Source organism: Enoplosus armatus, chromosome 5, assembly GCF_043641665.1.
Source record: "Enoplosus armatus isolate fEnoArm2 chromosome 5, fEnoArm2.hap1, whole genome shotgun sequence".
NCBI lineage: Eukaryota > Metazoa > Chordata > Actinopteri > Centrarchiformes > Enoplosidae > Enoplosus > Enoplosus armatus.
In genome coordinates this window covers 21,547,997-21,571,174 of record NC_092184.1, presented here as the reverse complement: position 1 = coordinate 21,571,174, position 23,178 = coordinate 21,547,997, and the positions used below count along the sequence as shown (strand labels likewise).

The window sequence follows — 23,178 nt, the reverse complement described above, 5'->3', positions numbered from 1 at the left end:
CCACATGGTGGCATGTTTGGATGATTTGCATCGAGCAGCTTTTAACGTGAACTAATCCCCTGTGCTTTTGCAGCTCAGGTGGCGTTGAGCCTGTTGGTAGAGCAGCAAGCAGCATTGATACATCATGGAAATTTGATACTAATTGCTGTTGTTGACCCACTAAGGGGCTGTGACTCACCACGTTAACCACCTTCGCCTCACTGTCAGTACCTGCAGATAGATTCACACACACACATCTCACAAACTCACATAAAAAGTGCTGACAGCTGCAGTTAAGTTGCCAAAGCGTAGCACTATCTTGCAAAACCATTTTGCAATGCTCGCTCCTGCTTACGCTCACTTGCGTGCACTCGGGTCACGCTGAGGCTGCCAAGGAGTAGTTCACAGCTTCACACAAACGCATCTTTTCTCCGCGTCTCTCACACACACTGACCCACACACTGTTCTGTTCACTCCTTGGTATGACCATGCTTACAAAATAAGTGTACTACTAATGTGCAAGGCTGTTCCTGATCCAAATAAGACACAACAAGCGACGGTCTGTGTTGCAAAAGGACCATGGCAGGCTCTTTGCTTACAACTTACTGAAAGAGATAAGTGCTCCATCCAAAGCCAGAATGCATTTGTTGGGTTGTCGAAGTAGCAGCTGTCCCTGTGTGGACATGGCTGCTCGGCATTTGAAAAGCAAGCACAGAGCTATGGTATTGTGGGAATTACAGATGCTGTCATTTTTCCTTTCTCCAAGCACCTGCAACCACATACTGTACATATGTACATGCATACATACATACCCCACTAACAGGCTTAAGGGGTTTCCAACCCACCTTACCATATTGTTTGTTTTCCTTTGTAACAGAAGTGCGGCCAGTGTCAGCTTACCCAAGGCCTGTCCTCTCTCTCTCCAGCGGAGGTAATACCTTTTAAAGCGCTCACACACTGCCAGGGTCAGAGGTGCACCCAAACAAGGCATCTAACTTTCCACAAAGTTTTTGTTCCTCTGTTCAGTTATAGTAGTCGATTCCTGACACAGCACACTTACTTCCATGTAACCCAGATAATGGTAGCTTATTATTGAAAGCATCATGTAGCCAAAACAAAAATGTCAGCTCTCCAGAGACAGCTTTTAAAGACAGGGGAGAGCGTTACTTAACAGGGAAGGTGTTGGATTGTGAAATTACAGAAGTACAAGTGCCTCATGTCTCTTTCACTCGTGCGTTGCTGAAGTTCTGTTTGAGTGTGAACGTATAACTCAAGTAAGATTGTTCTGTGCATATCCAAGTATACGTTTAATACTCAAGAGAGTTGTCAGTAATTAATAATACACAGAGTTGTCTGTTGTAGACTTGAGTGAGCCGTTCCTCTTTTACTTTCCTTCTCTGTTCATCAGGTCTGAAGGTCAGGGTTCAGTGACTGACAGGAATGTTTGTGAGCATGCCCTGCTGGGTGGCATGCATGGGGGCATAGAAGGAGCTTGAGTGGGAGGCTCACTTTTATCTGATCAAAACGCTGCTGTTTGCTGTAACGCGTCTGCTGAGAGCCCTTATAAGGCATCTCGTTCCACGCCCGCCTCGTACAGTATGCACACAAGCACACACAGGCCATGTCACACGAATGACTCCTAGAAAGGCTTCACTGACTTCCTTGTCCAAGGTGCCTCCCATGTCTGCACGGTTGGGAGAGGGGCAGCTTGCGTTAGAACAGAGGGTATTACATAAGCTTCAGGTTTTTGCTTCGTCGTGTTTGTGTCAGCACTCCTTCAGTAGCGCAGTGTAATATATGCCAATGTTTGAGTGTGCCTGGCTGCCTGGCAGCTGTGCAAACACTGTTTGGGTGATCCAGACTTCTCTTGATGTGGTCTGTCAATGAATCGGGCCAAACAGAGCAAACTGGCCCGTTTTTCATCTGATGTGCGCCGTGTCAAACGGAGGACGATATGGTTTGCCAGATCAAAACTTGATTAGTCAGCCCAGGGTTCCAGTGCATCACCCATATGTTATTAGGTAGTGTTCAACCAGGCCATGTCTGTGCCTAGAGGGCACAGCTTCCTCAATGAACTTGTCAACAGAGTGTGCGGATACTAGTGAAGTAGCTGTCTGTGAGTTTCCACAATGACCTTGTCTTGCTTTCTTTCGCAAGCTGCTCAGTGATGCCACTGTGTTGCATCAAATGGGTTATCCCCCCCATTCAGTCAGCGTTTCATTCATTGCTCCTTCATCCAGCCCGTCATGTGCTGTGTTGCCCATATAGACATAAAGCCATTATACTGTGTGGGTCCTATCTCGGCACTTCCCTGGTGACTACACGCCTTAATCTTTGCTTATAAAGCTTAGTCATAAAGTAAGGCGTGTTAGCACCAGATACAGCAGTCTGCTAAATAGTAAGCATATGGTGAGAGAGAGGGGGTGGGGGTTGAGGGATGGATAAAGTGAAACCTTCCAAGGTGTGGTCGACATAATGGTAGTGAATAGTCGTCACTATGCTCAAACATTATTCGAGATCAAAATGATCAAAGTGCTTCTCCTTGCAATCAGTCTTCAACAGCTTCTAGTTTTACTCACATTCCACAAAAAGCCAACAACCAAAACAAAGGAGAATATGTTCCTTGGCTGGGGAAATAAAGCATTAACAAGCTTTATTTTGTAACAGACAACTCTTTTCAATCATTCACCCACCCACTCGCACAACTCCTCCTCTAGTGTTCCTCCCCCTCCTTTCCCTTTTTCCCTCTGTTTCCAAAGTCTTTCTGTTGGCCACATGAGTTCCTCTCACGACACCTTGATGTGGTGTATAGTGAGTTCCTGGGGAGTACACTTTGTCCCATCCCCACTCATTCCTTGCTTGTAATCCCTGAGTCATGGCACTAGACGCCTGCTGCCCCACACGCCACTGGCTGTCCGACTGTGCGTCTGCTTGGCTCGCTTACTGGTTTCTGCTACCACAGGCCTCTCCCCTCCCTACATTACCAGTCTGACTGTGAACCCTAACTGGCCTGTCGGTGCCCCAAAATGGCTCCACATCCACCCACGCATCTCAACGTCGCCCTGAGTGTTTTAAAACTTTTTTTTGTCCTCTTGTTCTGTTGCTGTTTCTGTTTTATGGCTCCACATTTAGGAGCTGTGTTTCCTATAATGGAATGGAAACTGGGCTACTTTAGAAACATGCCTGCTTTGAGAATCAGTCCACTGTCCTGAAAGGTTTCAGCACGGAGGTTCGGCTGTCCTCAACGAGACCATGTCACTCATTTTGTTCAGTGTATGTTCCAGATTTTCTTCCCTTGTTTTCTCTTTTGTCTGCGTTTGCTGCACACCACCTGTTTTTGGAGTCAGCATGTAATGCATGCTGCTTTTGTAATCAGGTGAACAAATGGGGCACAGCCACAGACTTAATGTGTATCAGACTTACAGCATCAGAGTTGCATTGATTGATTGGCTTGCCAAAGCAAAGAGTGATAAAGAAGGGTGTGTTCGTGTGGGTGGCTGGCTCTGCTGTGTAGGTGTGATTCTGTGGCACTCATGATTCGTTGGATGATGCAGTCACATGGGAGGCACATGTGTTCTGGCAACCATGGAGGAGGTCGAGGAATGGGACTCCGTGTGCATTTTTAGGCTGTCTCTTGACTCTAGCTACGAGAGTAAAAGCAGCTGGATTTCGTTGTCTATCTAGCCTGACCTCCCTAGTATCAGCATTTTTTACATATTGAAATGGGTTGACTACTGACCGTGTCTGCTGTCCACATATCCAGAACATAATGAGAACTTGACTTTGATGATATTTGCTTTCAGAAATGCCATTGTGTTGGTGAGAAATGATCTTTTGGCTTCACATAAATGCTCATTAGAGATGCTCTGCTTGCTACTTAAACATGTGTTTGTTTTATGTATAGTTACAAAGTAGCAGTGACAACTTTTGACTCATTGAGCAGGAATTTTACAAGATATGGTCATTGCTTTCATCATGACCAGTCACATTGTCAAATGAAGCAGCACGATATCCCCTGAAGTCCAGTCATTTGTGGATGGGATGAGTCACAGCCTGTCTGTGCATGCTTATATGTGTGTGTGTGTGTGTGTGTGTGTGTGTGTGTGTCTTAGAGAGAAAAAGGGAAACAGAGAGAGAGGGAGATAGAAAAGACAAGGTGAGCACAAGTTTACACATCTGCAATGATATACGCATGTTTTGGAAATCACTTCCATCTCTTATTGCAAAAAACTGTTGTAAGTTTCCAGTTATCAACGTGTGGTTTACATCTTTGGATCAGCCAAGTCAGCTAAAGCTGAGGTGTGTCACATCATCATGAAAACAACTTGTATTTCTTAAACAAGATAAAGAAAGAGAGATGTGGCCAGATGTTTGATGTTTTATGCTCCTATTAGCCATGGAGCCTACACTGAGCTTAAAATAGAAGGGTAATTCATCATCTTGAGCTGAAACCATTTTTGCCACTTAGACCACAAGTCATTTTTGGTCACATTAGAGGAAAACAAGAAAGCTGTGAGAAGCACATTAGTGATTGTAAAACGGAGGTGGAATGTGAGGCACGCAACATGAAAACACTGCGGTCTGGGGGGAATTTATTTATCAAGTATCCATCTGTCGCCCATAGCTTGCCTTCAAACAAGCAACTAGCTCATATATATATATATGTGTGATGTATAATTGGACCCAGCCACTACAACACTTACATGCGTATGTATTGCACCAAAGAACGGTCGAGTGGCAAACAATTCCATGAATGTGTGTGAATGTGTGGCGGTGTGCTGTCCCACATAATTCACACTTATAGCAGGAACCTGGTTGTGGAATGCATCAGTTTGGACTAAAAATGGGGCAGGCACCGTGTTTTGTGGAAAAAATGCAACACAGAGAGTAAACTGTTTGTCAGATATGTCGTGTGTTTGGTTTAACGCCTAAACAGTTCCCCCAGAGCATCCCCTGTCTGTTTACAACAGGGATGGAGCCTGGACAGGGCAGCTAGCCTGGATACCGCTAGGCTAGTACCACCTGCACTCTCCAGTACAGTTCTCGCCTGCCCTTTTTACCGCCACAATGCTTAGCACTGATGGATAAAACAAGACAGTCGAGTCCTTTTGGACTAAGTAGTGCTTTCATTATAAATATTTAACATATATGGAGGTCATGGAAAACCTTCAAGTTGTGTGAGATTTGTCTCTACTGTTTGTGTAGTGCATACTGGGCTTTAGCTTTTTCTCAATGTTATTTGCCTGCCTTCTCAAAGTAATAGAGAACTTCAAAGTTGTGCAATGGGCTGTTGTGAGAAGTACATTACTGTTGCTCAACCTTTAATACTTGAGGCATACCTAAAAACCAGGCCTCATCGCACTGTTACAGATCACAGAGCAACAAAGCTTGAAGGCAGTCAAATAAGCAACACAGAGCCAAACCCTGCTGAAAACGCCTTGTCTCTGTTTCCCTCGTTCTTCTGGAAAGGAAAGAATTTCCGCCAAGCTTTTAGCAAAAATAAGTTTAGCGTCTGTTGGTGATGGCGCGTATCATTTCAAACTCAGAGGTAATGTCATATCAAGCGCTGAGACTTTGGCATAAACAGTAGAGTTAATGCACTTTCACATCATAAGTTAATATGATTTCAGAGATGGAGGGAGTGGAAGAAAGAAAGACAGCAAGGCAGCTATGGGGTATTAGTCTCACTTATTGTCTGCTTCAGTAGCCTGTATGTCTGTGGTGCTGATGATCCTGGACAACTCCAGTTTCATGGCCAAAGACAGATGTCAGCAGTAGTGGCCTCGTCCTGTACAGCTGCTTTACACCACCACAGGCTTGTGCTTCGAGAGGGCAGCCAGAAGCCAGTGGTGGAGACCTCAGAATAAAACTAGTTTTTCAGCACTGTTGTCTTCTGTGATGGTCCTGGGTTTTGCGTTTGATTTCTTTAGGTTAACACTGTCCTGTGCTGGAGCAGGCTTGGGTCTAGGTCTGGTCTGGCTTCTTCACTTTGGCTTGGGCCAGGCCGACACATCTATTCCTGGTCCTTGGCATTGAGATGGAAATCTAAACAGCGGAGCGGCTGGCTGAACAAGCAGCCCTCTCAAAACCAGACTGCCACCCCGTCCTCCTCCTCTTGCTCCACTGCAGCCCTCAGCCGCCACTTTATCACCCTGTGGCACTGAATGGGCCCCCTTCATGTTGGTCGGGTTTATGACCCCTGCGTTCTCAGACCAGGGGTCCAGATATGGATCTCCATCAAAGGGTCTCTTAGATACCACTGTCACCTCTGGTCTGCTGTGGGTAGACTGGTCTGCCTTAAAGAGCCGATTATAAGCCTTTGGCAAGTAGCCAAGGCCTCCTCTCTTTTCCCTGCACAGTGTCGTGATCCCGCTGATATGTACCTGTATGCATGTAGGGATATTCAGCATATGAGGCCTTAGTGGTGGTTCTGAAATGTTTGATCCTCATCTGAACCCACAACTCACCTCGCTTCCCTCAGGAAGTGGCAACTTAGCCACAGGAAATTGACTTTCTGATTTAAAAAAAAAAAAAAAAAAAGCCCACCATATACTCAGCTCCAGAGGGGCACAGAGAGGGAGACGTGAATTACCACATGCTTTGACACTGATATAAATAAATGACTATTTGACCCTGAAGCGTTTCAATTTTCAAAAAACCAGCTTCGAATAGCCTTTTAGATGTCATGCTCATTTTTTTTTCACAGCCAACTCTCTTTTCCTCCCGCCAACATGCACCCAGTCATTGGATGAACTCTATAGGGCTATTTATAGCTCAATTGCATGATAGAGAGCATATTGTCCCTTATTTGTTGGGTCTGGTTGCCTGCTCTGCTTGTATCATTGCATCATTCTGAGTGGAGGCAGCAGTCCAGGCTTTATGAATGAAACAAGTCTCCGCCAGAGGCTGGGAGATGGCACTGATCCCACTGTGATGTCACTCCAGAGACGAGGAGAAGAAAGGAAGCTTTATGAGACCTCCCATTCATTCTACTGTCTTTCTCTCTCCACTGTGCCCACCCCCACTTCTCTTGTCCTGTGATGGGCTCATATTACAGGCTGGTGACTCACCCCCCCCCCCCCCCCCCCCCCCACACTCAGTTACCCCTCACCCACCCGAGATCCTCCCTTGCTATCTTCCCCAGCCCTGTCCTGCCCTGCCCTACCCAGCCTGTTCCAGCCCCGTAGACTTTGGCCGCAGTCACAAAAAATCCCAATTTCACGCCCACGCTCTGGCGCGCAGGCGAAGGAGCCTGCTAATTTAGTTCAACTTGTGTGTGTATGTGTGTTTTTTTCATATGTGCGCCAATTTAACAGCTTAAGGTGCCAAACAGATCCTCTGTCTAAGGTTGGGTAGGGGTTTGGTCACAAGGGCAGGGGAGTGAAGGTGCACAGTCTGTCAGTGAGAATCCCTGGGGGAAAATATTGTCGTCACACTCCGCAGCCTGTCCATTACTCATATCACGGCAAGAGGGGAGTGGCTAATCAATACCTTTTACTGTACATCCAGACTAAACATCAGTCTCCCTTCACCAGTGATTCTTAGAATAGATGGACACATAGATGAATTATTCCTTCTACATCATTAGGAGAAATTGGTTTCATTTCATACTTTTCACTCCAGACGCTGTTTTTACTCTGAGTCTTGTTAGTGAAATGCGAATGCCATAATGTTGCCTGTGATTTACACCCACTCCCACATCTCGTGAGCTAAGTGGATGGGACTCATTTGCGGACAGACCCACACCGTCTAATGTGGAAAGTGATGACTTGTGGATGCTCTAACTCTCAGTACATACTGACCATTCTGTATCTAATGGGACTCACAGGCATTGAAATCCTATCAGGACTTCATCATTTACTAGAGATTGTCTAGATCCACGCTCGCCTCTCTCACTAATGGATGCACACTGTACATTAGCTCTGCCGCAGATAGCTTTCATATGGATCATTCACCATGGAGACTGCTCTATTATCATTGCACTTTTAGAACTTTTGTTTGCCTTTCGGCCTCGCTGTGTTCTCTGCTTCACTTTTGCTATGTACATACATATAACATACTGTTAAGAAGGTCAAATGTGTTGTTAAAAGTGGAATTTGTCTTTGTTGAAGACAGTCCAAACTTAGAAGAAATTTGTTGTGCTTTGAATAGCTGCAAGACTGTAAACAAACTCATTTTAAACAAGTCATTCAGAATAAAAACAAAAGAAATCACACAAATTGCAGTTCACATTTTAATTTGCTCTGTAATCATGGTTCACATATTTCTCTCTTTAGCGTGTCTAATGGTAGTTCTCATGCGCGATGGTGTTGAGTGTCTTTGATGGAGGATTTAGTGCTAAAGTGGGTTCAAGTCTGTGTGGGCAAGTACAGGCTGGGGTCGGGTTGATAAAAGCGATGCAGAGGGAGGAGCGTAAATGGTTCGAAAGTGCAGACAAACTCCACTCGATCCAGCTTAAATAAACTGCCACATTTCACCCTTGCCTTCACATCAAAGCGCAGTCTGTGTGAGCCCCAGTTCCATCTTAGTTTGCAACATGCACGTCTTTGCACTACCAACACTACTTAAAAAGAAAATTGAGCTCAGTAGAGGCCTAAACCTTGCTGTCAGGGGCAACTTGTACACAAAGACAGCTCGCTCAGGTCTTATTCGCATTGTGAAACTGCACGGTTTATTTTGACGTGTGAGCTGTGTCTGACAATAGTTTAACCGGGGTCTTATGTGAGATTGTAAAACGGTGTTTATTCTCAGCTCTTCTGCCTTCCTTTTACTTCAGACTCGAATTAATAACTTTCAGTTTGTTTACCAGCATAACCGAGAGCAATGTATTATTACAGGCCTAATTGAATCACGTGAAGAAGCAAAGAGCTCTAGTCTGTCCTCTGTCTCGGGCCTGTTGCGAGGTTTCTTTCTTTAGAGAGACAAAATAGAGGGGAAAAAACAACCAAAGACAGAAAAAAGAAACTGGGAGACCTAATTTTACAAAACAGCCAGACAGACATTGGTTACATGGGCGAAGGAGGGACAGCTGCTGTGCATTCCAGACGAGGTCGAGACGTCAGCGAGTGGTGAAAACAAGCATGAACTGTATGTTGCCCCAGTGTACTGCTGGCAGATAAAACCACCAGTCAGTGGAGATGCCAGAACATCTGGGTTAGACGAATGGCGGTGCTGTGAGAGGAGTGACACAACTTTTCCTCATCACTAGTTTGCCCTCGAGCCAAGCCTTTTGGGTTTTAACAATTTTAATTGACGTGTAGTGGAGACAGACAAGAAGGATGAGCTAAAGAGAGAGTCATGCTGCAAAAATCGAAGCTTTTTGAACCCCAGATTTTGCGTGCACCATAACCTGCTGAAGCCCCAAGATGCCCTGTTGTGGTCTGTTTTGCCTTGCGTTCTTTACCCCCCAAGTTGATCAGACAAGATAATGCTCTTATGTTATACTGCAGACTCTTAACAGATCATGATATATGGCTGTCTTTGTTGTGTTAATACATGTGGGTGCTTTGCAGATTAAATGATAAAGGCATGTCAGTTAATTTGTCGAGTCTTGGCCAGATTAGTTTTTAGCACTCTATTCTAGTGTTAGTGGCCCGGGGCCCTTTCCCCTTCTCCCCTCATCATCTTCCACTGCTTTGCCCCCTTATCCCACACTTCTGCAGCCTGGTCAATCTAATTAGATGAGTGCGAGTCATCAGGCACTGTTTAAAGCCATCAAAGGGAGGTCTTGTTCCGCTCTAGGTGCCCACTGGCTGTGAGCAGCGAACAGTAAGCTCTGTGTGTGACTGAAACCCTTGAGACAGCCCACCCCCGACTCTCCTAGCCACCCGCCGGCAGCCACGGTGACATCATCACCCCATCCCTCGACCCTTGACCTCTCAGAATGTGTGACCCCATGCTTGGTCTGACGACAGTAGGCCCACTGTGTAGTCGCGACATGGTAGGAGGGCTAGCAGGGGTCATGGTGTCACTGATGGGCACCAGGGGATGCTCTCCCACCCAGGATGTGCGGGTAGGGGGGAGGTTCATGTTTGTAGTATTCATAAATAAATACTTGTTGTGCTTATTTTAATGCAGAATGCCAGATGAATAGCATTTGCCTGAAGACCCTGCCTGAAATACCAAGAACTGTAAACTGTTTAAAAAAAGAAGTAGTTGCCACTTGTATGACATTTTCTGAACTCTCCCAACTCATCATGCACCGAATTCTGTTTATAAACTACGGAAGATTATTTCCACTATCTGCTATTCAGCCTATTGAATCATGCGCATGTGTATCATTGTGTAAAAATAGTGCGAATGAAGCGTTACCTTAGTTTTTAAACAGTTTAGATCCGACGGTGGGACAGCGCTTGTTTAGATAGATCGGCTCTGATACGGAGACTGTTTCTGTCTAGACAGAATGTAATTGTTGAGCCATGTTGGTGATCACGGTCAGATATAACTGTGTTGATTTTGTTTGTGTGTGTGCATGTGAATATATAATTGAACCACATTCACAAGTCTCTCTTTCCTGCCCTCTCTCTGTCTCAATTTAATTTTCCATTCAATAAGCTTTATCGTCATGAAATACAATACAGGATGTATTGTCGTAGCTTGGCTTGTCAATACGAATTAGTATATGATATTAGCATATTAGTAATTGCAATCCCAAATGAAATATATATTGATATTGCTCGAAATAATATCATAATCAATGTTCTTTGTAAATTGTGATTGGCAGATCCGGAGTGTGGAGATGTCCCGCTGCTAACTCCAGGAAGTAAAGAGATGATGTCCCAGGCTCTGAAGGCCACCTTCAGCGGCTTCACAAAGGAACAGCAGCGGCTGGGTATTCCCAAAGGTAAGGCTGTCGGCGGCCTGTATTCTTATTCGTCCTTCTTAACATTTTCATTGGGGAAATTAAATCTTATCTGTAAAGCATGAGCCCTCAAGACCACCTCAACGTGTCACATGTCAGGCGTGCACATTCATTAGATCACTTCACATCATAGCCTGCTTTAGATCATTCAGTGAGGGCATCTCTTCGAAGGATTCTCTGAAAACCAGCAGGCACCCTGTTACAGAAATGGCCTTACATTACATACATTTCAGTCCAGGCAGACCGACTGACTGCAGAATCCAGAGAATCTAGACACAGAGACAGGCCGTAAAATAATGAGTTAGCTTCCTAAATGGAGTCTGACCGCAGTGCCTCTTCATGCTGTTTGGAAACAGCAGGACTTTCAGTATCTGTCTATGTAATCATACTATATCTGCAGACTATGATTTTGGCTTGTCATTACCACTGCTGTTTACAGCCACCGCTGCATCCTGGTTTGTTGTCGATTGACTTGTTATGGGTAGATATATTTACCACAGAGGCAGTGTGAAAGTTGCTAGCGTAGCCAAAGAAAAAAACATGCATAATACAGAGTGTGCTGCTGTGCTAGAACCAAAATTTCATCTGCATTGTGTCAGTCACAGGTTGAGATGAATATTTGAATAAATGTGAAAGTGTAGGATATACTGGATGCAGTGAATATAACAATCCCCAATTGTGATCCTCTTCAGATCCCAGGCAGTGGACAGAAAACCATGTGGCTGCGTGGCTAACGTGGACAGTGAACGAATTCAGTCTGAAGAATGTTGACTTTGATAAATTCTGCATGAACGGAGCCACCTTGTGCGCGATGGGGAAGGAGCGCTTCCTGGACTTAGCACCTGACTTTGTGGGTGACATCCTCTGGGAACATTTAGAAATGCTTCAGAAAGGTAAGGAGACAAGTTAATATACTGCTTTATGGCATTTTTGTGCAATATTATATGGTGATCTAGTAGATGGACAGACTTTTGTTTATCTTACATTAGTATGTGAGAAATCCTCGCACCACACTGGCCGATATCACTGCTTGCACCAATTTAGGACACGGTTGGCTTTTGCTATAGTCACAGGAGCCAAACAGGAAGATGCAATTTAGCTCAGGTCATTAATTTTTGATAATGCTGGATGCAGTTACATGATACATGGAAATCAATGACGAGGTCATTGACGCTCGTTCTCTATCTATTTTTCATGAAGAGGATACAAAGCATTACCCCATCAATGGACTGACCTCCAACTTCCAGGAATCCCGTTATACCTCAGACTACTTTGTCAGTAAGTACTCGTCACACTCGTAGTCAATCACTCCGTGTAACAGCATAAGATGCATGCCTAAAGTATGAAAGGGAATGGAAAAAGAGGAGTGGTTTAGTGTTGTGAATTAAATATTTTGGGATTTACTCTAAGATAAATGTATCTTTTCCCATTGTACAAAATAAATAAAAACAATTTGGGATTCAGATCCCACTAAAAAACGTGTGCAGCTATAAGTGCATGTTGGCCACATATATTAGGAAATAATATTACCTTAACCTTGCCTCAAATGTACAGCATTCATCTCATGCACTCAGGGCTTGTTTTTGTTATGGACTATTCACACTCAAAGCATTTGGGCAGCAGTTCAGCACAAGAGGGATATGACTCCGCTCTCCGAAGATTGATCTTCCTCCTGTGCTTTGCTCCTTGCTTTTCTTCTCTGCTTTCTATCTAAACTCCCACTTCCCATTGTGTCTCCAGGCTATGGTGTTGAGCATGCTCAGTGTGTCCCTCCTTCTGAATACTCAGAGCCCGGCTTCATCACAGAGTCGTACCAGACACTTCATCCCATCAGCTCGGAGGAATTGCTGACGCTCAAGTATGAGAGTGAATACCCCGCTGTCATCCTACGGGACACGCCCCTCAACCCACTGCAGGGAGACTACTTCTCTGTCAAGCAGGAGGTGGTATCCCCTGACAACATGTGTGTGGGACGCCTCAGCAGAGGTGAGGGGGTCACACACCAGACATGAGGAATATAGTTGCTAGATTTAAGCACAGTAGAGCATTAGTCTTGAGAAGGGAAGAATGTTGTAATCAACAGTTTGTTTGGATTGAGGGTTGGATAAATATGCCCACATGTCCGTGCGTGTGTGAGTGTAAATGTGAAGTGTTTGTGTGGGTGTGTGTGATTGTGCTGAATCTACCAGAATCTTGTCATGCCACATCAGTGTGTGTGCATTAGAAGAGAAGAAAAGCAGGCCCTCTGGTTGGTTTGTGGTTCAAGAAAACCCGTCTCGTACAGGTTGAGAAAAAAAAGAAAACTCTATTGTTTTTGTCAGAGTGATACACGAACCAAAGCCACAACGTGTTCTCTCGTCGCCTGTCCTTTACGTAAAACAGTTCAAGTGGTGTAACCTTCAAGTTTTGTTCTTTTTTTTTTTCTCCTTTCCTCGAGTCAACCTTCTGGGTAAAGAGATAGAGGTGTCATCCTCAGTTACTAAGCGTGGGGTTTTCTCATGAAACTGTTTGCTTTTCTGAATGCGGCAGGCTTGTTTTCTCTCCCAGCGATAGTTTACAGAAGAATTAGCAGCGTGGTTTACATGCATAGCCATAAAGCTAGGATTTTCTTCACACAAATCCCCAGCTGTATAAATGAATAGCATGTGCCATGTACACTATGCAAGCCTCCTGCCACTGCTTTAAGCATTTGCTTGCAAGGTATGAGGTCTATTCCCCATGCATCACACATACCAAGCTTTGTGAGCGTTGCGTTGTGCTCTCCCAATGTGGGAAAGTATTTTGTAGCCCAACTGATATCCACATGTGGCTTCAATTTCAGCAGTTGAAGATTCCGGCATCAATCGAGGCACTGCATTATCTGTCATTTGATAATGACTCACCATTGAAAGACTCCTCTTATCTTTCCCAAGGTCAAAAATAGCAAGGCAATTTGTGTGATTGTCTTCCATTTAAAATCTAATCCAAATGGTGGTTGTAAAAGGGAAATGAGGTGTGAAATGGAGAGAGATGTGGCACCGTACAGAACAATATAGCTTTGTGAGAAGGAACATCATTTACTGCTAAGGTGTTGTTTATGTCACTTTCGTAAGTATTGCAGCATTGTCAAATTCTACAGAAAAAAAATCAATTAGCTTTGGAGTATCGCACTGAAAAATAGCTACACATCCATTCTTAGAAATGTTTTTTAGAGGAAAAGCAGAGTAAGAAAGTCATACATAATGCAAATTCAGGCTTTATTAAGTTTTTAAAATGTGATATGCTCCTTTTGTAACAATTTTATTTCTCTTTTTCTTGCCGTTTCCACTCGTCCTTCCCTCACAGGTAAGCTTGGCGGCCAGGACTCTTTTGAGAGCATCGAGAGCTTTGAGAGCTGTGACCGGTTGACCCAGTCATGGAGCAGCCAGTCTTCATTCAGCAGCCTGCAGCGAGTACCTTCATACGACAGCTTCGACTCAGAAGACTACCCCACTGCCTTGCATGGCCACAAGCCCAAGGGCACTTTCAAAGACTATGTGAGGGAGCGCTCAGACCTCAGCAAGGATAAACCAGTCATCCCCGCAGCCGCACTGGCAGGATACACAGGTAAGATGTCTAGAGGTCGTAGCTACTGTATATATGCATTATCATTTTGAGCCCTACCTCGAAAAGTGCTGCAGCCTTTTATAGAGCTTTTTCACAGCAGACATTTTCCAAATGTCACAGCAGGGAAAGCTCATGGTAACCAATAACATTAATTTAGCTCTGCTCCTTTTTAGGTGTGCCAGTAAGCTAGCCAGCATGCACAATCCCAGGGCCGTGATACTGGTGCACCTAAAAGGAATACATCCAATATTAATTTATTTACAAAGTGTAACAAAATGTAGAACTATATTATTTATCTATTTATTATAGTATTATTAACATTACATTTAACAGGTACAGTTAAAGAATAATATTGGTATTTATGATTATTCCTGATAGTGTCTGCATGCCATCAAGTCCTGTTTTTCTAGCTTAAAAATATCCTGTTGGTTGATATCCACTTTTATACAGTGTGTAAAAAAAATCTAAAATGTTAAGAAGTCTTTTTCACTGAATGTATTGGGCAACTGTGATTTGCATGGTTACTCTTTTTTGTTTTTGTAATTTGTGAGAAATATTTTCAAAATGCGCATAATGTAGTTCCTCCCACCAGTTCTGTAGGGAATAAAATTCAGTGCAGCTGTAACACACTTGTTGATGCTCTGCAAAAGCCCCAGATGTGGGGGTGCCTTTTTTAGAAGAAAAGGGGAAAAAAAACAAAACAAACAACACCTTTTGCCCTGGCAGCTCGAGTCATGCACATTACAGGAAACAAAATAGATTTTGCTCGTGCCTTCTTCTTCTTCTTCTTCTTCTTCTTCTTCTTCTTCTTCTTCTTCTTCTTCTTCTTTTTCTCTCTCTCTCTGTCTCTCTCTCTCTCCACACTCTTTTGTTCTGTCTTCACTTCTCATCTACCACCTTGTTATCTGCAGCCCGCATCTCAACCTATTTTTTCCAGGTCGTCCTAGCAACGCTGGTGAAATATAGAAATTATGCCTGCCCCTGCACATAACACCAGAGTGAAATTATCTCTTCATCTCATGAGGCACCTTCATACTCGTACACGCTCAAAGGGCCTGGTTTATGTATGTTCTCCAAGTTCAATAAGATGTGGAGATATCTGCAAACTCTTCTAAAGCAAAATGTGCTATTTTAGCATCCATCATGGTACTGAAAAGTGTATAAAAAACTACTACTGTTACTACTACTTTTAACAGTTTACCAGGATGTGTATGTTAATGTTGAGCCATAAATTCTGCTTCTATAATTACATGAACGTAGGAACACAGGAAACTGATATAAATAACTTCTCTTGGATTGTGTAAGCTGCCTCTTTATGTTAAATATTGTATTAACACATGAAAATGATACTCTCCATATCATGTGTTGCAAAAGTAAACACATATGAATCCTTTGTAGTCATGAGTAGAAGGCCTGGTTTGAGTTGAATCTTCATAACAGACGTTACTGTTTAAAAATTGGATTGTAAGGAGCGTTAAACAGTTGCAGTGTAGACAGTGAATCGCCTCTTAACGCCAAAGTGTTTGGGACTTTTTCAGCCGTGTTTAAATTATAGTCACAAGGCTGCCAGATAGCCAGCATTGGAAAAGGGGAAACCCGTGCAAATTTCTCAACGTCATTAACAATGCATACATCAGACATCAACAGACTGTCCCTAAGTTGGTATGCACGACATAATTGGTCATCTGTATGGTTATTAGTTCAAAAGCCACTTATAGAACAATGAGTCATTCATTCGTAATGATGTTGGAAAGATGTCGTAATGTACATATAATCAAATAATGACGAGTAAGCCAGTCTGAAAGCCCCTCTAGTGACCATTAGAGGCTGTGTTGCTCCCTGCACCCATGTTTGACAAAAGTGGACAGAACCAAGAAACTAAAAATAAATGGATGAAAATAAATATGATGCATAAGCTCATATAGTCAGATGCGAATGGGACCTACGACCGACCAGATAGATTTCTGGATGACCGAGAGAGTTTCTTACACCTTCTGAGATTCATGCAAGGTTTAGTTTGAAGAGTTTTTAAACAAGCAATGACAACATCTGCCTTTAGGAAATTTGCTTTGGCAAAAATTCTGTATTATTAACCTGAGCATGTGGAAAATATCTTCTTTCAAAAGCCTTTTCAAACGTACATCACAACGCACTGACTCCATTTACCGCTTCCATCATGACGTCTGACATGTATCAGTTATTACGGCAGGGTAGATGACTCCAGAGAGCTCATGTGTAAAAGCCTGGCGAGTGTTTCCTGCCTAATGCATAGTAATGTATTCTCACTGAGGAGAATGTGCTTCCTCTGAGGTTTTACAAAATGGGGAAAAGGGAAAGATGGAAAAAAAAAAGAAAATCGCGCTAAAATACGCCAATTATCCTGAAAGAGAAAAATGTCAAGCAGCCTGCTCTGGTCGTAGCTGTTATGAGGAGCAGCGTAAGGAGAGTGCAGTCCTTCAAAGATGGAAGCATTTTTTGTGTGTTTACATGTGTGTGCGTTCCTATGTGCGTATGTGTGGGTGGATGAAGAAATAGAGAAAGAAAGGGAGAGCAAGAGAGAGAGAAACCTCAACCAAAAAGAAAAAAAAAACCCCTCAAACTAAAGAAACAGACTTTTATAAAATTCCAAATCGATGTTTATGACAGCTTGACAGCTTGCTCTGTTCGGCTTCCTGTCCCAGTCGCGGGGTGACAGGTGAGGCTTGTAGTGAGGACAGGGAGCCTGATAAGGCTGCAGAGAGATGAGTGAAGCTTCAGTTGTCATCTCCGTGGTTTCCTGTGACAATTTGCCATTTACACCTCTGTCTGCACTGACATCAGGCAGCCTTACAGCGTGGTGAACTCTCAGCAGTCTGTATCATGATACTTTGCTTTGTGTCTCCTCCGTCTCCCTGTCTCACAAGTACAAACATACAAATACACTCAGGGATGCTTTACTTGCATTGCAATTAGATTTGTTCAAGTGGTAAAAATTGGTAATAATATTGATCTGTTTGATTTTTGAGACTTCATCAGTTAATAAGTGTTTTTATTAGCTTTTCAAATATGAGAATCATGATTCGAAAACCTTTTGAGGTTATTTTTAACATTTTGTTAATATTATTTCTCATTTACAAAAATTAATCCATAGATTAATCTTTAGTTGTAGCGCCAATCACCACCCAGCCTTCTTGCTGTAGCTCCAAATGCTCAAGACTCATTTAGCGTGCCACGGCTTTGATACTTAACAGTGCTGTGAATGCGAGCCCCCACCCCACCCCCCCATTTTGCCACACTGTATGCTTTTTCAATGAGGCCCATTGTGCATGAATACTTGTAACATATTTTTGGAAACTTTTGTCAAAGGGTCGCCTACATTCTGGCGTGAGAGCACAGGGGGCTGGTAAACGGGCACTGTATGACCCTCATGTGGGCTCCCTGTTACAGTAGCAGACTTTCAGAATGCGCGTCAAAGCTCTCTGTCTGAAAGAGACCCAGTGTTGCACAGCCACTTATTTTCCAAAGTCAGGGTGGCTGTTGTCATGCACCTTCTCAAATCCTAGCAGGAGTAAAGAGGGCTCGCAAGCGCCATTTCAAGTGTTCAACCCACACGTCTGTTTCCCTGCAAGCTTTTGTTTGTGTTGTATAAGGGTACATTTGGTTTTGTGAGGCACTCGAGAGAGGTGACTTTTGCTTAGCTACAGTTTTGCTGAGGCGGTGTGCAGCATAGGCAGGTGTGATTTCAACATGCGAGCCTCAAAAGTGGGTGGGTTAGAGTGTATGCTGAAAAACCGCAAGATCAAAGTGTACTGCAGTGAATCTAGTTCAGAGACAAGACCATATTTTTTTGGGTTGCCTTTGTTCTGCTTTCCCTCCTTTTTTTCCACGAGATGTAATAAGCTGTTGTTATGGCGCTGAAGTTCAGTTTTAACAGGTTATACGTTACTCTTTATTCATGAAAAACTGCAATCTATTATAACAGTACAGATGACTTCGCAGCCGCTCTCTTTCTCACACACACAGTCTGTATTCAAGTCCCTGAGATGTGTAGCTGAAGCCTAAAGGCAACCCGTCTTATTTTAAACTAGTGATTTCATCAGTATGGAACTCGTACAGACACAGACTCTAGATTCACATACTGCACAGGGCAACTGGCAGACAAGGGAATACATGATGAATGGGACTGTTGTATTTAGGAGGACATTTGGTTCCACTGCTGTACTTCAGTCTGACCCAGATTAGAAGGTTTACTTTGTCCCTCTTCAGACATAAGTGAATAATTGATGTGAATGGTTAACACTAGCAGAATTAAACACTGTAGAGATGCAGTATATTGCACCTTTTTTGTTATACTTCTTTCACTTTTCAGGGATTTTCAATCTATTTTTATCCGTTCATTAAGGTGCATTAACAGTATATAGATTTTGCAGTTTTATGTAATGTGTTTCACTTTTGTAAAATCTTCCTCCCCCCAACAATGTGTTTTACTACGCTAGGATTTTATTTAGCATCAGCATACCTTAGATGCAATGTCTTATTATGTATAACACAGTACTTTGGAGCATAGAACTAATGATAGGACTAAAGAACTTGAGTCTGGATCCTTATATCTTTGCCCAGAGCTCACACTTATTAAATTAAATCCACATACCAACCAGTGTCGACACCAACAACAATGTGTCTTCCCAGTGTAAATAACTTTTTCTTTCTTTTTTTTTTTTAAATGCACACCTTTTCTCCCTCTCCCATCTGTTCTGTAGGCAGCGGCCCCATCCAGCTGTGGCAGTTTCTTCTGGAGCTGCTGACCGACAAGTCTTGCCAGTCCTTCATCAGCTGGACAGGCGACGGCTGGGAGTTCAAGCTTTCTGACCCAGATGAGGTGAGAGGTCGGGACCCCGCTGGTCACTGCTACACGTGCTGGGAGGTCCTAAGTAGCTAGCCAGATGAACAAGATGTCTTCTGGCTTTGTAAAAACGTTTGCATGCCTTGTTTGGCTCCATCAATCTTTTTGTGGAAGGGATGACTTTGCTGTTTTTGCAGGATTAGTGTTTCATTTCAAAATGACTTATAAATACCCCCCAAAAAAGTAATGTTAATTATTCAGCACTTAAAATGTAGATAGTGACATTCTCAGATTTTTTTAAATTTGAACTAATTTGTCACACATTTGTTATATTGTTTTTTTTAACTGTTTATGACACATCTTGACACGCTTATTTCCTGCCCTGTTTTAGGTTGCTCGGAGGTGGGGCAAGAGGAAAAACAAGCCCAAGATGAACTATGAGAAGCTGAGCCGTGGCCTACGCTACTACTATGACAAGAATATTATCCACAAGACATCGGGGAAACGCTACGTCTACCGCTTTGTCTGTGACTTAAAAAGCCTGCTGGGGTACACCCCCGAGGAGCTCCATGCAATGTTGGACGTAAAGCCCGATACGGACGAGTGAAAGCAAAGAAGCAAAAGGAAGTGAAGACAAAAGTTAAGGAGCCACATGGACTGGGGCTCATAAAGTGGTCTTAACTGTTTGATAGAGTCGGTAAACCGTTTTTTTGGGGACCAAAATGTTTTTAATGACCAACTGTGGTCTTTGTCAACTTAGAGCTCCTGTCTCTCAGACCGTGTTTTAAAAAGCAGGCACAAGCCAAAAGCCTGTATTCATACCCTGTTGCATTTGAGATGTGTGTGTGCACATGGGTGTGTGTGCACATGGGTGTGTGTGTGTGTGTGTGTGAGCGTGCGTATGTGTGATATGTACTGGTATTATTTAGCAGCTCAAGGCAGATGGAGCACTATCGGGTAGAGTTCAGGTTCCGTTCTGCCTAAGTAGCACAGTGGGGAGACGAGAGGACCAAGACAGAAAGTCTGAGAGAACCGAGACAGAAAGAGCAAAATAAAATGATTCATGTCATTGTTGGGGTAAACGGATAGCGGGCAGAAAGTTCCCGCTAAGACAAAAAAACGAATGCCAAAATGTAAAAACTGAACTAAGGAAGGTATAATGTCATATTTCCATACATGCTCACTGTTTCTCTTCAGCAAAGAGAGAGATTTCAGCTTGGACCAAAAAGTATTGTTTCTAATTTGTTGTTTGAGGAGCATATGCTTGTGCCAGTATTATGTTATTGATGTTGAGAACACCCAATGTTAATTTAGCAGGCATATATTGGAAAGAGTATTTTTTCTTAGGATGTCAATGAAGGTATTACAGTGGAACCAAACATTAGATGCCAAGATTAACTGTTCTGTTCTCTAGGAGCCTTTAACTGAAATGTGCTGATTCGTTATCAGACAACACTATAGACACTGGCCCTGTGCTTTGTAGGGTGTGAGGACCTGGTGAGATTACTCATACCAAGAGCATCTGATAGACAGACAACTGAAAGTAGCCGTTGCTTTAGAAACCGACGCTTTCACCTTTTACGTACATGTTTGCCACCTTGGTAGAGACGCATATTGTGACTGAAACTTATGCATTTTTGCATATACCACCAGTATTAGCAAACTGTAGACAATCTATGTGGGGGAATTCAGGAGTCCTTGGTAGGAAGAGGTGTTTAATGTGCAGATTAGATGCATAATTTGTCGGTTCACTGTCCATGTTAGTGTTGCTTTTGAAGTGTTATGAATAGTCTTCTGTCTGTCTGTCTGTTTGTACAATAAAATCACAAGTGAAAAAGTTGAGGGAGTGATTTTACAAAATCTTTTCTTTTGTGATGCAGTACATTTTGGCCATGAGGAAGCGGCTGCAGTAGTAGTGTGAGAGTACAGAGTAGGAAAAAGGGACAGGCAATAGAAAAATGTTGACTAGAGAGAATCGGAGGTTGTGTGGGATAGATGAAGGTGACTGAAAGGAATCTGTGGATACTGCAGGTGACGATCACTTGTGAGGTCTGATAAAGAAGCGGACAGAAATGATGCAAGTTGGCACTGCTTAGAGGTTTGCATTAAATGGGTTATGTATTTCATGTTCCTCTGCCATCCTGGTTGGCTGCAGCTTTCAGCTGAAACCTCATTGCAAATAAGAGACATTTAGGACTCGTGGCAGATATTTGTATTTAAGTTTCAGGTCTGTGTGATACTTATCTATGACCAAAATAATATTCGGCTCATAGTGAGTAACTCATGTATGATTCCACCCATATTTGTGCAGTTTGCTCGGAACACATGCATAAAGATTCACTGGTTACATTTGAGCAAATTGGCAGCAGTTTCCTCCCTACAGTGGGAACAGTGGCTGCACGCTGGCCTTATGGGAAATGCCAAAGTGGAATATCATCTTAGAATACAATGTTATTGTTTACAGTGGCTGAATGTTACCCATATGGATGAAAATAGCTTTTGAGATGTCTATTTGTACAGATTGTATTTCATAATGCTTTATTGAGACCCAGATTACACAAATAAGCAAGAGACAAAGCAGGAATAATAACCAAAACCCATGTGAGGTCTTTGGCCACGGTGCTTCGGGTATCGTCCACAATGTTGGAAGACAGGGACCAGAATTCTCTCACATTTTTTTGGAGTGTTGACTTTTCTTTTGTTAATGTGTTGGAAAGCACACAGCTTTAGGACAAAGAGAAACGCATTCACTGATCTGGGTTTCCCACTGAGTGTAGAGATGCTGTGTATGTTCATAATGTTAAATTGGTAACAAGCTTGTCCGCCATCATTCAGCACTGACTCACAAACCCTCACCCATGCTCGTCATCTGACACAAAGAATTCAACAAATGAATTGGTAATAACCTGCACTGTACTTTCATTCTTTTCTGCATGTTGATGTCAAGGTTTCAAAACATTGTTTTTTGTTCAGGTTCGTTTTCTGATGTCAGTGTTTTATGTTAGAGAGAGCTTTACAGATTTTTAAACATAATTGTTTTGGTCCTCCTGCCCTGGAAAATAGTTTTTTCCCCACACAAGGTCATAATATTAACAAGGTTGGCTTCATAAGATTAATGTCCTAAAAGAAAACATTCTGTTACCTAAAATGTTAATATTTTGAAAATTATTTTGTCAGGAAAATATACTATTGTTAAATGTCATACATTACAATCTACTGCAGGTCTTATGTAATAATGAACCTTAGTTGGGCAAGTGTATACACACCAGTAGTTTGTGGCATATGCATATCTCAGAATGGATTCAGAAGGAAAACCTTTTTTGTTTTGGATGTTGTTTTTTTTGTATATTTTATAGTGTCTCTGTATTTTTGTTATGAGATCATTTTTATTGTATTTAGTTCACAAACATTTGAATATTTTTCAATAATTTATATTTTATAAAAGACAAGAGACGCAGACAGCTGGTGCTTTCATGGGAATTTAAAGGTAGCAGGACAAAGTAATGTAGCGATTTGTTTTGTTTGTTTTTTTTTATTCTTTTTTTTTTTTTTTATATATATATAGAAAATAGACCTGTCTGCTAGAGAAAAAAGGCTGATGCTGGCCCATCAATGATTTCTGCTGGAAAGGTTTTATAAACTGTAGCTTCTATTTCTAAAATGTACTTAATGTACTTCAAAATGTTATAAAATATATGTGAACAAAGATTTCATAATTGAGTGTGTTTTGATTGACGAATGTACATTATTATTATTATTATACTTTGCTATATAACATTGACATTTATTAGTGCTATTATAGTACTAATATATACTCTATAGTATAGTTTGCTATATTCTTCAAGTATTATGAACATTATAACTGTAGTTTACAGATTTATATGCCATTATGGTGCTATTTTATACCTATTCTGCAGGAAGTCTTGTGGTC

At 42.5% G+C, this 23,178-nt stretch overlaps 1 protein-coding gene across 3 annotated transcripts in view; it reads left to right on the top strand.

Moving 5' to 3' along the window:
• The window catches only part of ets1 (v-ets avian erythroblastosis virus E26 oncogene homolog 1), a 38,283-nt gene extending 15,328 nt beyond the window's left edge, over positions 1 to 22,955 (top strand). For 2 of the 3 annotated variants that reach the window (XM_070905913.1, XM_070905914.1), the window contains 7 exons: positions 10,703 to 10,822; positions 11,533 to 11,733; positions 12,041 to 12,118; positions 12,581 to 12,826; positions 14,165 to 14,425; positions 19,165 to 19,283; positions 19,639 to 22,955. In XM_070905913.1, coding sequence (XP_070762014.1) covers positions 10,703 to 10,822; positions 11,533 to 11,733; positions 12,041 to 12,118; positions 12,581 to 12,826; positions 14,165 to 14,425; positions 19,165 to 19,283; positions 19,639 to 19,854 — 1,241 coding nt within the window. In that variant the 3' untranslated portion in view covers positions 19,855 to 22,955. Of the gene's footprint in view, positions 1 to 856; positions 911 to 10,702; positions 10,823 to 11,532; positions 11,734 to 12,040; positions 12,119 to 12,580; positions 12,827 to 14,164; positions 14,426 to 19,164; positions 19,284 to 19,638 lie in introns of all 3 variants that reach the window. The other variant, XM_070905912.1, reaches the window with a different exon arrangement.
• The last annotated feature ends 223 nt before the right edge of the window (positions 22,956 to 23,178 follow it).